Source organism: Castor canadensis, chromosome 8, assembly GCF_047511655.1.
Source record: "Castor canadensis chromosome 8, mCasCan1.hap1v2, whole genome shotgun sequence".
Lineage (NCBI taxonomy): Eukaryota > Metazoa > Chordata > Mammalia > Rodentia > Castoridae > Castor > Castor canadensis.
In genome coordinates, this window is record NC_133393.1 from 21,464,651 (window position 1) to 21,477,179 (window position 12,529).

Genomic DNA, 12,529 nt, shown 5'->3' on the forward strand with positions numbered 1-12,529 from the left:
TTTTATTTAAAGTTTTTATTGATTCTTATGGAGTGAATTAAATGCAAACACCAGAATGGAAAGGGATCTAAGCGTCTCTGCGAAGGAAATGGGGTGCCATAAATGTGACACATCGTCTCCGCTAGAAGGGAGTGGGGACACGGACTCTGCAAGGAGGTGATAGGAATGGGGGAGAAACAGGATCTGGGCTCTGCCACCTCATCCTCTGAGCCCCTCACACCTCCAGGGCTTTCATTGGCTGGTGGCCCTTCCAGCCTCCTGGGCATTGTGCGCAGGTGGAATGAAGACTCTGGCCATCCTGGCTCACAGGGTTTGAACAAAATGGAGGAGAACATAGGGAGGGGAGGATGTAGAATGGGTGAGGGACAGAACAGCAGAGTGGGAAGGAGGAGGGAGTCCTGACTGGTAGTGGAGCTTGCGATGACAGAGACCGGCCCTAGTGGAGAGGTGGGATGCAAGACAGTTTCTCTCCAAAGGCAGAGTCTGAGTTGGACTCAGGACTCAGAGAAGCTTTGAAGCTGGCCCAGAGCAGGCTCTCCCCTACCCACAGAATCCAGAATCTGGGCTGCCTGAGCCCTGGGCAGTGCTTTATCTGAAATCTTGAGATCAGCCCTCACTCACCACCCCCCAAGCTGCCCTGGACTCCCCTCCCTGCTCTAGAGGCCTCACCCCTGCATTCAGCAGTTCACCCAGCATAGGAACTATGTACCCAGCCTTCATTCAACAGTCCTATCCTCCCTCCTTTTATGGGTAGAGGCAACATGAACTGGGTATGGGGAAAACACCAGGCTTCGGAAGGCCAAGGTTCCTGGTACTACCTTTGAATGAGTCACTGGGGGGTAGCAACCAGCCAGACCATTCTACCCCAGCCCTGGGACCATCCTAATGTCTTCCTTGAGTCTTTGTACCCATGTAGTCACCACGCCCACCTGCTCCCTGGCAGGACCCAATCCCTGAAAGCCCCCCAGCCCCCTGCAGCCCCTGGCCTGCCTTCCCGGTGACCATTCCAGATATACCCACTTCCCAGGATGCAAGAGGCACCCACCAGCCCTCATGGTGTCCTGGGGTGTCCACAGCCTGCAGGGAGGAAGCCCCCACCCTGTTACAATCTGGTTGGTGGCTAACAGGCAGCCAGACACACAGGAGCTGGGAAGGGTCTTGCTGAGAGCCTATTCTCACTCAGTAGTGTGGGGGGGCCCCGATCTCAGCTGAATTTTTCTATCTGACTCTTCCTCCCGGTGGGCAGTCAGCCTTTTCCTCTTTAGACCTGGGACTTTGGATCCCAGGTAGAGCTGGGCAGAGGGTCCTGGATTCATCAACCAAATCAGCACATGAAGAAGGTAGAGGGCTCCCTAGGTTCTGTTGATAAACTAAGTGTTCTGTCTCTGCACAATGAGATCCTTTCTGCCTCATGAGGGAACTTGCTGACTCCAGAAGACCTCACCTAACAAAGAGGAGGGCCACCAAACAGAATGACTTCCTTGGAGTGGGGCAGGGGCAGCCTTTTCCGGGAGCTGGTCACCTGCCACAGTTCTGGGGAAGTCAGGGTACTCAGAGCTCATTAGCAGACCATGATACCAGGCCCCAGTTCAGAGAGGCCAAGCCCTTGCTTGGGATCACACAACTACAGATGGGACATGGACTAGATCAGAGGCACCCGCTTTCCATGCAGTAGTCCATCACTGTGCCCTGAGCCTGGTGACAGGAGCCCCTTGTCCTTGTCCAGATCCAGGATGGTGTCCCGCAAGGCCATGGCCATCCTGCTGGTGGTGCACATGGCAACCATGCTGGCCTCCCAGACTGAAGCCTTTGTTCCCATCTTTACCTACAGCGAACTCCAGAAGATGCAGGTAAGAAACCCTGCTGCTCAGCTGGCAATGTGGCTGAGGGAGTTCCTGCCCTGCACAGCCTGGAGAGGGCTGATCTTTCTGAAGCACAAGCATTCCTTTGGTAAACCCATGTTCAATGACCCATGCCAGGGACACCAAAGAGAGCCTACAGAACCAGGACCAAGACAACCCAAACACCAGCCATCCCAGGGATGTCAGCTGCTTGAAGTAGTGACATGTTTTCCAACCCCCACTCATCCTTCAGAGGAAGCTTTCAATCAATAAGCCAATAAATACTTACTGGGCTTCTCTGTGGTGCCAGGAGTCCCCTGGTGAGGAACCTGAACATACAGGACATCTGAGCCCCTCCCCTGTCTTCAAGGAGCAGACTGGGAGCCCCGACACAAACTATGAAAAATTAACTAACAATCTAAAACAAAACAGAGATGTCACCAGGCAGGCCGTGATTAATTGTCCCATAAGTGATGCTTGTGCTAAATGCTGGTGTTCAGAGGAGAGAGAAATCCCCATGGCTGCTGGAAAATGAGTCCAGAGCAGGACTTTGAGAGATAAAGAATGAAGGGTGGTTGTGAGCCACCACCCAGAGTTGGTGGCAAAAGGTGCAGTCCATGTGGCAGTACCACAGCCTCTTCCCTGTGGACCCCGGAAAGAAACAAGGCAGCCCCAATGGAACTCAGGCAGCAGGGACGAAGGAAATTGGACCACTGCCTCTACCTCCTGGTACCTTTTACTTTGGACTTCAGGAGATTCTGGTGGCTGTGCAGACATTTGGGTCCCTTTGACCAAAGACAGGAAGAAATGAAACTTTCATGTCCTACCCAGTCTGCGACTGAGGCGCCAGTGGGAACAGGTGCATGAGTTATCTTGTGTCTCTGTGGCCCAACCTGTCCCTGTCTGCACACTGCATGTGCTAGGCCTCTACATTCCCAGGCTGAATGCAGTTGGCCCTCCAGGGCAGGCCTCTCCACACAGCTTCCTCCCACCAAGAGTCATCACATCTCAGGGCAGGCCCACACACAGCAGAATCCCAGGAGAATCATTAGAGACACCAAAGGAACAGGGTGTGTCTGAACTCAGGGTCCAGGAGCTGGCATGCAGCATGCCGGGTGAGATTTGGGGCTGGACAGAAATAGTCAAACTCAGTAGCGCACGAGCCATCAAAATGCAACCCAAAGACACGTTGCATGAATCTGCACCGTGGTTTTCCTCCTCATAATTGCCAGGCACCGAGATTTTTATGAAGAAGCTGCAAACTCCTTCCTCCATAATTCATTTCCCTGTCTCGCCTCTTATAAATCACTTCCCAGGGACTCTGAGTTCCAGGCCACCCCATGGCGCCCTCTCGGGTTGGGCTGTCTTGCTACCTTTTTTATAGGCTCTCTGCTAAGAGAGACACATTTTCACACTTAATATGCATGAAGGGCGGCCGTTATTCTCAGCGTTTTAACTTAATTAACAGTAACAATCTGGGAGCAATTTTTTAAGCACAAAGGAATGAGCTCTTCAAGATGGCCTGTTGGAGGGCAACTCCAAGGCCATCCTCAAGCCACTGGACATCTGAGACGCTTCATGTGGGTAGTACCTCAGGACAAAGGGGTCTCTTGGTCCTGGGAAGCTGGACATGGGAGGGTTGAAGAAGGCAGTTTTGTGCAATGCAGTGCTCTGCCCCTAGGAAAGGGAATGGAGCAAAGGACAAAAAAAATCCCTGCGCCTCTGGCAGAGGTCTGAGGAGACGGGTCCTCTTGACCCTGAGGAGACTGGCGAGGAAGATGAAAACATAAAGATCAAGGTGAGCAAACCATGGGGATGGTGGAGAGAAACAGTTTGGGGTGTGGTTCCCTGACCCTGCAAGGAGGTGGAATGTTCTAGAACATAGCAGTAAACCATGCAAGCAAGAGTTCCACCCTGGGAGAGAGAGCTGGGCACCAGAAATGAGACAAGCCCATCATTTTAGGCAGCAAAGAAGCAAGTAGAGTAGAGAGTGACTGGGTGGTCTGGGCACTGCTTGTCCAGGGGAGATGAGGGAAGGCTTCTTGGAGGAGGCAACAAGAATGAAGATTGGATCTGAATGGCAGTGGCTATCAGACAGAGCTGCAGCAACCCAGAGGAGCAGCAATTGCAAAGCTGTGCCTAGGACTACTGAGGGGCTGCTGAGAGGACAGAGGTGGCCAGGGCCTGGCATGCCAGCCCTGATGTCAGGAAGACACGAAGTCTTCAAAGCCGGAGGTCACCTGATGTGACTTAGAAAAATCTGGGGCAGCACAAGTGGAGACAGGAGGCTGCTCTGGCCTCAGGAGAGAGGTGGGGAGGGCTAGTCCCTCCCTCCCCTCCTGGGCGGGAACCCAGAGCGCTATGGCCTCCAGACCAAGGTCTGGGCTCGGCCTCACTGAGTCAGGATGCGTGGAGAGCCTGGAGCCTATGCGGGCAGCTCCTTAGCCTCCTGATCCCCCTGTTCAGAATAGCACTGGGGGTAGAGTAGCGAACAAAACAAACAAAATCCTCCACCTTTGGGGAGAAGCAGAAAGAAGACATGGGCCAGACCACAAACAGGTGAACATCAGATTCTATAGTGCGGCAGGTGGTGATAGGCACCATGGAAGAAAATTAAACAGGCAAAGAGACCAGCAAGGTTTGATTTTAAATAGAAGCAGAGCAGCCTCATTCACAGATAGTATTAAGTGCAAAACCTGAAGAGAGGGAGGGCGTGAACCACAGGGAGGTCTGGGGATGAGGTACTCCAGGCGCAGGAACAGCCAGTGCAAAGGCTCTGAGGCAGGAGAGGGCCTGGTGCATTCTGGGATAATGAGAAGGGGCCAGGGCGGAGAGATCCTGGGGAGAGAGCGAGGGTGAGGCCAGAATGTGGGCTGCACAGGGAATTGTTTGGATTTTGAGTTCACTGTGAGGTGGGGGCTTTGGGCGGCTTTTGAGCAGAGTGGGGACATGATCTAATTTACATTTTAAGTGGGTTTGGCTGGGTCAAGAACAGACTGAAGGGGTAAAGGCAGGATCAGAGAGACTACTGGGGAGGGGGAGAAACAGAGAGAAGAGAGAGGGAGAAAAGAGAAGAGAGAGGAGAGAGGGAACCGAGAGGAGAGAAAGAGGGGACAGAGAGAGAGGGGCGCAAAGTGGTTGGATTTTGGAAATATTTTGGAGGTAGATGCCCCAGCATTTTCTAGAAGGATGGACACAGGATGTGAAGAAACAAGGTTTGTGACTAGAGCAGCTGGCAGAACCAATTTGCCACTGAGACAGTGAAGCCTGTGTGGGCTGCACGTGGGTCAGAGGAAGATCAGGAGGTCACGCTGGCCGTGGACCATGTGAAGCTGTTGGATCCAGGTAGAACCGCGCGCACAGACAGATGGAAATACAAGTCAAGAGGTCAGCAGAGAGCTTGGGGCTGGAGACACAAAAGTGGGCGTCACCAAGACTAAATGAGCTCCCTGAGGGGCACGTGTGGACAGAGTTGAGGAGAGGCCATGGCCTGAGGGGACACTTCCATGTTAAGGAGTCTGGCAAGTGACATCCAGGGAGAGAAAGGTCACACGGAGGTCAGGGCAGAAACTGACCTGACTCCTCCCCTCAGGCCTCCTACTGAACTCTCAGGCCCATGATCTTTCCAGTTCTGCTGGGTGTGTGGCCCCAAGAGTGACCTCCAAATTGTCCCTACACCCATCGAGATGGGGGCTCCTTCCTTCCCCCACCCCGCCTTTCCCATGAGGGAGCTGGAGTGAATCTGCAGGGCTGGTGGCCAAGGTTCCCACGGGAACCTTCCTGGGGAGGCCAGGGGTGAGGGGCCACTTAACCCTTTGCGTCTCCCAAGCATGAAGCCGGGTGGCTGCGAGGTACTCCCTGGACTGACAGTCAGCCTCCTCGTTTCAGAATGGGAAGGGGTACAGGTCTTAGATGAGTCCCACAGAGACACCTTTCAGACAACCCTGGCCTGAGGGGCTAGATGGCAGTCCCCACCCACTTCCCACATCCAGGCAGCAGATGGGAGGTGGGGGACAGGAGCCTCCAGGGTAGCTGTCAGGAGAGGCAGGGAATCTCCTTATCTACCAGGACAGTTTGGTAGCAAGAACTTTGAACCAGGAAGCACTGGGGCAAAAGGGAGATCAGTCAGCACCCTTCACTCTGTCTCAAGGCCACAAATATCCCTCTAGGTGGACAGCTGTCAAACAGCTCCTGTAGGTCCCACGTGTCCCCACATGTGAAAGAAAGGGTAGCCTGAGGGTCTTGGTCACAGACCCTGGGGGAAGGCCCCCTTGTGCCTAACCTCTTTCTACAGTGTGGCCTTGAGCAAGTTACTCAACCTCTTTGTCCTCAGTTTCCTCATCTGCAAAATGGGAACACTAGATCCCTGCCTCACAGGGTCACTGAGAGGCTTAATATAGATAAAGCAACTGGTGGTTCCACAGTGTTAGCTATTACATGGAGGAAGGGTGCCGACTGCACCCTTCTGTCCCAGCTTCCCTATCAGGACCCGGCCCTACTAGAACGCAAGAGGTTGCCAGAACTCCCAAGTGGCCCCAAAGCTCCAGAGGAGCTGAGCTAGAGGGCAGGACGCGCAGCTACCACCTCCACCTGGAGGGCACCCAGGTGTTAACGCCCTCCTCCGCGCCTGCCTCTCCCTTCGGTTAACTCTGCCTTATTTCACAGCTGACTGCTCCTGTGGAATTGGAACGAGGATGAACTCCAGGCAGCTGGAAAAGTACCGGGCCGCCCTGGAAGAGCTGCTGAGGGAGGCGCAGCCGCCCACTCCGCACGGTAGGCAGGGGGACCGCTACTGCGCTTCTTTGCAGCTCGGGCAGGGCCGGCTGCAAACACCCCGGGTGTTAGTATTCTAGGAGGCATCGGAGCAGGGTTTGAGGACAGCGATTTGTTTTTCCACTTTGCATTTGAGAACCGTCCATCTCCTCCTCCCCTGGCTCCTGGCTGCCACCCGAGGCGAGCACAGAGGGGAGGGGCCAGCTAAGATGTGGGGACAGGGAGGGGACGGAGCCCCCTCCTCCATCTACGTCTCAAACCTGGCTTGATGGCTCAGGCCCTTTCCAGACACCCTTCTTGGCAGAGGCCACAAGTCAACCAACCCCCAGATCCGCCCACCCTGCAGCGGATATTTTCACTCCCTCCCAGATACCATGGTGAAGAAAGCCCTGTTTCAGTTTATTTATTTAATTTTTTTTCTTCTCATCCATTTTTCAAATCCAAGTCCTGCGCCTCATTTGGCCTTGCCCAGTTCAAGGTCTGCTCTAGTTACTTGTGCAAAGCTAGATCTTGTCTGACAAACAGCCGCTAATTACTTCTCCCTGTCCCCCAGAGGAGAAGAGAGAAATGGAGGAGGTGGTGTTAGAGATGGAGAAACAGGGAGGTTAAATGACTTGCCCCAGGCTACAGAGAGCTTCCAGGCCTCTGGGAAGCCTCCAGCTCCCTGCCCCCAGCCTGCCCCCGCGCCCTCCTCCTTGGCACCCCAGGCAAGTTTAGAAGGCGGGTTACTTAGCAGACCTGCCCACACCATTGAGCTGCAAACTGTGCTTTTCCCCAGCAGCCAAGTGAGGGCTCCAGAAAGAAGGTGGACCCACCTGGGCGCCCCGCCCACCTGAGCAAGGTCTTGCAAAACTGCCGGACCACCCGCTGGCCTGGGGAAGACAGTCCCTCTACAGAGCACATCTCTCCTGAAAATAAACCATAGAATACACAGAAACGCCTCTTTTATTTAATGTTCTAATTTTCAAAGGGTAAACTCAGGTCATGGGGGGTGGGGCGCATAAAGCTTCGAGGCAAGTGGCCGCAATGCTGCATGCATTAGCAAAATGTATGCCTTTGGTAAGTGCCAAGTTCAAATATCAACACAGATCCAGGGAATGCGAAGATGCACCCAGCATCTTACCATTTCAGTGACACCCAGAGAGGTGGCATGTTTGGAAAAGCAGGGACCAAAATCTAGGTCTCCTGAATCCTGGTCCATTTTCTGTTTACTGATGAGCTCAAGGTCTAATGGAACAGAGGATTTTAAGGCCTCTGCACATCACGCCTTGCTGGGTAACTTCCACCCAGCCCTTTAACAAATGACTATCAGTATTATCACCTTGTGACTACAGGCTCCAGCTTCCCCAGTAAAATTGCACAGCCAACCCACTTCTTTCTGCCTTCTGAACAAAACGGTTTGGGAAGTTTCACTCTAACTTAATTTTACATTAATGAAGGTTCATTTATTTATAAACTGGGGCCATATAGGAATCAAAGCTCCCTCCATCCATAGGTTACAGGCAACTAGACACCATGTCCGCTCGGTATTGCCACCTGCCCACTTGAGTTGGTATCAATGGCTTAGCCACAGAGAGTACCAGCACAAGACCCTAACCATCAAAGGGCACTTTGTTTGGGGTGCTTGGAATTCTCCTGGGTACCCCCCAACCTTCCATGGGACCAGTCCCTATCCCACTGCATGTCTCCACACCTTTCCAACGCACATACTGACCAACCCCAGAATGGCAGCAAGTTTTTGAGAACCACTGCCAAGACCTGGGCACTAGATAGAGATGCAGCAAAGCAGGTGAAGGGGAAAGGAGGAAGCCCTTAGGTTACACAACAGGCATGGAAGAAGCTACACCTAGACTCTCCCTCCCCTTCCCAGCTCCCAGAATCGAGTTCTGTCACACACTCCAAGGAGCAGAAAAACAAGAGGGAAACAATTTCTGTACTCCCCTCACCCTCTGCCCACTGGTGAGACATCTTCCCCCATCACCAGAAGGGGGTGCCTATTTCTGGGGTAGAAAGACTGATACCTTCTACAGAATTGGGGGTTGGAGAACAGCTGTTGGAACAGGTGCCAGGGAGTGGAATGGGAATCCCTGGGCCATTTCACCCCAGGCAGTCTGCATTTTTTAACTGACCCCTTGGGAAGGATGCAGTGCTGTGTTTTCTGCAGAAGAGACCTGTTCCGGGCTCAGCGCTGCAGCCCAGCGTCCCAGTGCTTGCCCTGTGGCCTCTGATGGGCCTTCTTGATAATAAGCCGCAACAGGGACTCAACTACCACCTGCATCTGTATGCACAGCACCCCAACCACGCAGTTAGAAGTGTCAGCTCCTTTCTTCCTCCTTTTTCTCCTCCTGCCACTGTTGAATTGCTCACAGCTCAAATAATTCTGTTTTGCTAAGGAGTGCCTCCAGTTTCCAGAACAGTAGACTTCTTTCTTACAGGACATGCACAGCCCTAGAAGAAATTAAAATGGGGGAGAGAGAGGATTCTGTGAGCTGAGCCAAGAGAAAGTGTCCATGTGTTCACACCACAAGAAAAGAGACCATCCTGGTTAAAATTCTAGAAGGACTGAAGCAGAAACCGGCCAAGGTCAGAGATAGGAGAATGGTCAGGGCAACCAGGAAGCCAGGGCACTGTCCCTCCTGCAGGTTCTCCATCCATCTAGTGGAGGTTTATCCCACACAATGTGCAAAAATCTCTGTGATTAACAGAGAAGTACAGATTGGCCCCTGTTGGTCTAGAATGTATTTTACTCTTAACAAGACCACAGGTAATTACAGGGCACCCTGAACCTAACTTCACAAGATGGAGATGATGAAGTATTTTCTCAGTAACCACATCGGTGTGATTTCGTAATTATTGAGCTACGTGGATTTGCCATGCAATTGAATAGTTAAAAGCAAAGAGTAATTGCCTGATATCTGTACTCTGTAATTTAGTATAATCAAATCATGGACAAAGCCCAAAAGAAAATGTTCAGAAAGCATTGCATTTTTCTTCATACACAATTTGTTATTGACATTGGGGAATGGATTCTATGCCTCCAGGAGAACTCTTACCCACAGATGGCAAAGCGTGACAGTGGCCAAAAGAATGAGCATTTCCTTTAAAAAATTTTGAACAGATTATAAAAAGCAAGAGGCAAAACTGCCATCAAACCCAATCTAGCACTTCCCTGGGACTTGATTTACCTCCTTCATTGACCACCCCTAGACCTGGTGAGAGACAAAATGAGGCAACAAGAAGTTGGGTGCTCCTGAGATCATTTCAGCCAAAACCTGAGGCCCCAAGTAGCATTCACTTCTCAACCTGTCTCCTAGTGGCTCCCACCTGCCCCCAGTGAGTTGCCACCTCAATGTTACTGGAAGTAAATCCAGAATAGCTAAGATCGAGGACAAGTCCATAGTTACCAAGCATCTTGGAGGACCTGATAAATGTATGCAGGGCTTTCTTCAGGAAGAGAAGGAGAATGAAACCCACTAAAAGATTTATGACCGTTATTATTGTGGAGCTCTGCTGGGACAGGGAGAGGTCAGCCGGAGGGAAGGCAGTGTGGTGGCCCTCCAGGAATCCAGAGGGTACTCTGTACAGCCCCTGGCCTCCGCTAGCTGTGTGGATGTGGTTAGTAAGTAGATGTAGAAGCCACAGCTTGTCTTTCCTCTTCGTCTTTAATAAATCCAGAAGACTGACCACAGCCTGAGCCCTTAAAAACCCACACAAAGTGATGAGAAAGGAGGCCATGCAGCACAGCCAGCAGCTTTGCAATATTTTCCTGTTCTTTAAAATATGCCTTCCATTCCAAACAGACCTACAGGACATCCATGAAGAAGACACAGAAAGACAGACTCTGAGGCTAGAGGGCCTGGGGGACAGCTCCCTACATGACAAAGGGCAGTGGCAGCTAAGCATTGAGGCCCAGTCCTTCTGAGGGGAGCGGACGTGTGTGGCTGCCACAGATCCACTGAACCAGGGTTAAAGGGTCTTGGGGGCAAAGAGTATTCTGGAGGACCCAGGACCCCAGAGAAGGGGTAAGACCGGAGCTGGAAGTTCAGGAGGAAAATGGGAAGGCAGACACCTGTGAGAGATCATGGGTTGACCTGTGAGGGTTGGGGAGGAGCTGATCAGTAGACCCACTGTGAGTGACTAAGATCTGGATACCTGTTTGATTGCACCACACCAGGCCTATTAGACCCAAAAGACAAGACCGTTGGCTGCCCAAAGGCACTGCAGAGGTGAAAGGGTGGACCCAGTGGCAAAAGGCCACTGCTGCCAACACAATGGGCTTTAGGCTAGAAGAAACCAGCAGGGTTCCAGGGAAGGGCTGTGGGTTGTTTGGCCCTAGGTGTATGTAGCAGCAGCAGGGGCTCTGACACAAGAATTGACAACAAAGTCCCCACTTCGTACCTCTGCAGATGGCTCCAGTTCGTCCATATTTTTTAAGCGCCTTGAGATCCATTGTAATGAAATAGACCATCAGTCTGAAATGCTGCAACGTTCACTTTGTTTAAGCATCAGTTTCAAGCCCTGTTAGAATACACAGGGCCAGTATTGATGCCGAAAGGCTCATTCTTTATATATTGAACTGCACAGCTGCAATGAGTTGCACAAATGTTACCAACTCATTTGTCATGCAAACAGTGCTTCAGAAAGAAATAAAATACTATTATGTGGTATATGTGTTAGGCAATCACTATATCAAATCCATGGCATTCCGTGCAAACACAGGCAGAGAAAAGGAAAACAACACTTGGTAAAAGAAATCTCACCACATGGGAGCAGCTAAGTTGGGGAGAAAGGGAGGCTAACAACAGAAGCCTGACCTAGTGGAGGCTGTAATTTTCCCAGCGATGTGACCAGCGTTGAATACCCCCCACGTGGAGCAAGTGGCAGGAATGCAAAACCCTGACAGAGGAGCATGGCCCAGGGGCCCAGGGAGGGGAGGGACAGACATGGGGGGGCAACTATAGGACTGTTGGATAAAGCTATAGGGAGATCCCAGGGAGGAGGAGGATGGGGAGGGAGAGAAACAATAAATGTTTGGGAAAGGGAGTTGATGAAGGATGTGGAAGGAATAGGAAGAGGGAGGGGGTGGAGTAAGGCAATGAACTGCAGCTCTATTTCCATTTGCCACCACTACCCTTCCTTTCCTTAGGGGTTCCTGCTAAGAGCCTTCATGTAACCAAACCACCTGCCCTGTGGGAGGCTCTGCACAGCACTGGCTGCAAAGATTTGGGTTAAGTATAAATAAGGATGAGCATGTGCCAGGCACGGTTCTAAACACCCTACACAAATTACCGTTTCTAATCCTCACAGCAGCCCAATGAGAGTTTCTGGCAAACAGGCTAGGAATGTTAATTGGATGTGATCACACATCTAATAGTTGTGGAATTGGGAATGGAAATCAAACTCTCTGGCTCCGGAGCCCACATCCCAAACCACCGAGGCAACAAGACTGGGCCTCGGGGTCTCCCCCTACCCATCTCTCCTTATGAAATTCGTGTCACCAGCCCCATGGCTTCCTCTGAATAGCCTCACCTGCTCACCAATGACCAGGACTTTTCTGCCTCCAGGTGGAGGCTTGAGCATAGTGAGGGGCAGAGCCTGTCCTATGGCAGGGCTGCATACACTTGGTGCTCAGCTGTCACCGAGTGCATGTCTGAGGACCATCCGCAGCATTCTGAAGTCAGGACAGGGTCTAGGAGCATACTGGGGCCTACTCTACCCAAATAAAACCCAATTTCCTATCTGTCCCCAAGCACAGAGATTGGCAAATGATCTCATCTGCTGACTCTTGGCAGTGGCTTGTCTTTAACCATTAAGTAATTCATCCATTAAATCAACACTTTATTGAATGTCTACCACGTGACAGTGACAGCATTAGGGGTGGCGGATCTGTGATAAACACAGCTAGATCTAGCTGA

General features: G+C 51.8%; 1 protein-coding gene across 1 annotated transcript; it reads left to right on the plus strand.

The window, feature by feature from the left end:
• Nucleotides 1–1,733: 1,733 nt before the first annotated feature.
• On the plus strand, nucleotides 1,734–7,223 carry Mln (motilin). Its single transcript, XM_020164182.1, is given in 5 exon segments — nucleotides 1,734–1,850; nucleotides 3,523–3,639; nucleotides 6,507–6,522; nucleotides 6,525–6,614; nucleotides 7,168–7,223. Coding segments are annotated over 5 exon segments (396 nt in total).
• The last annotated feature ends 5,306 nt before the right edge of the window (nucleotides 7,224–12,529 follow it).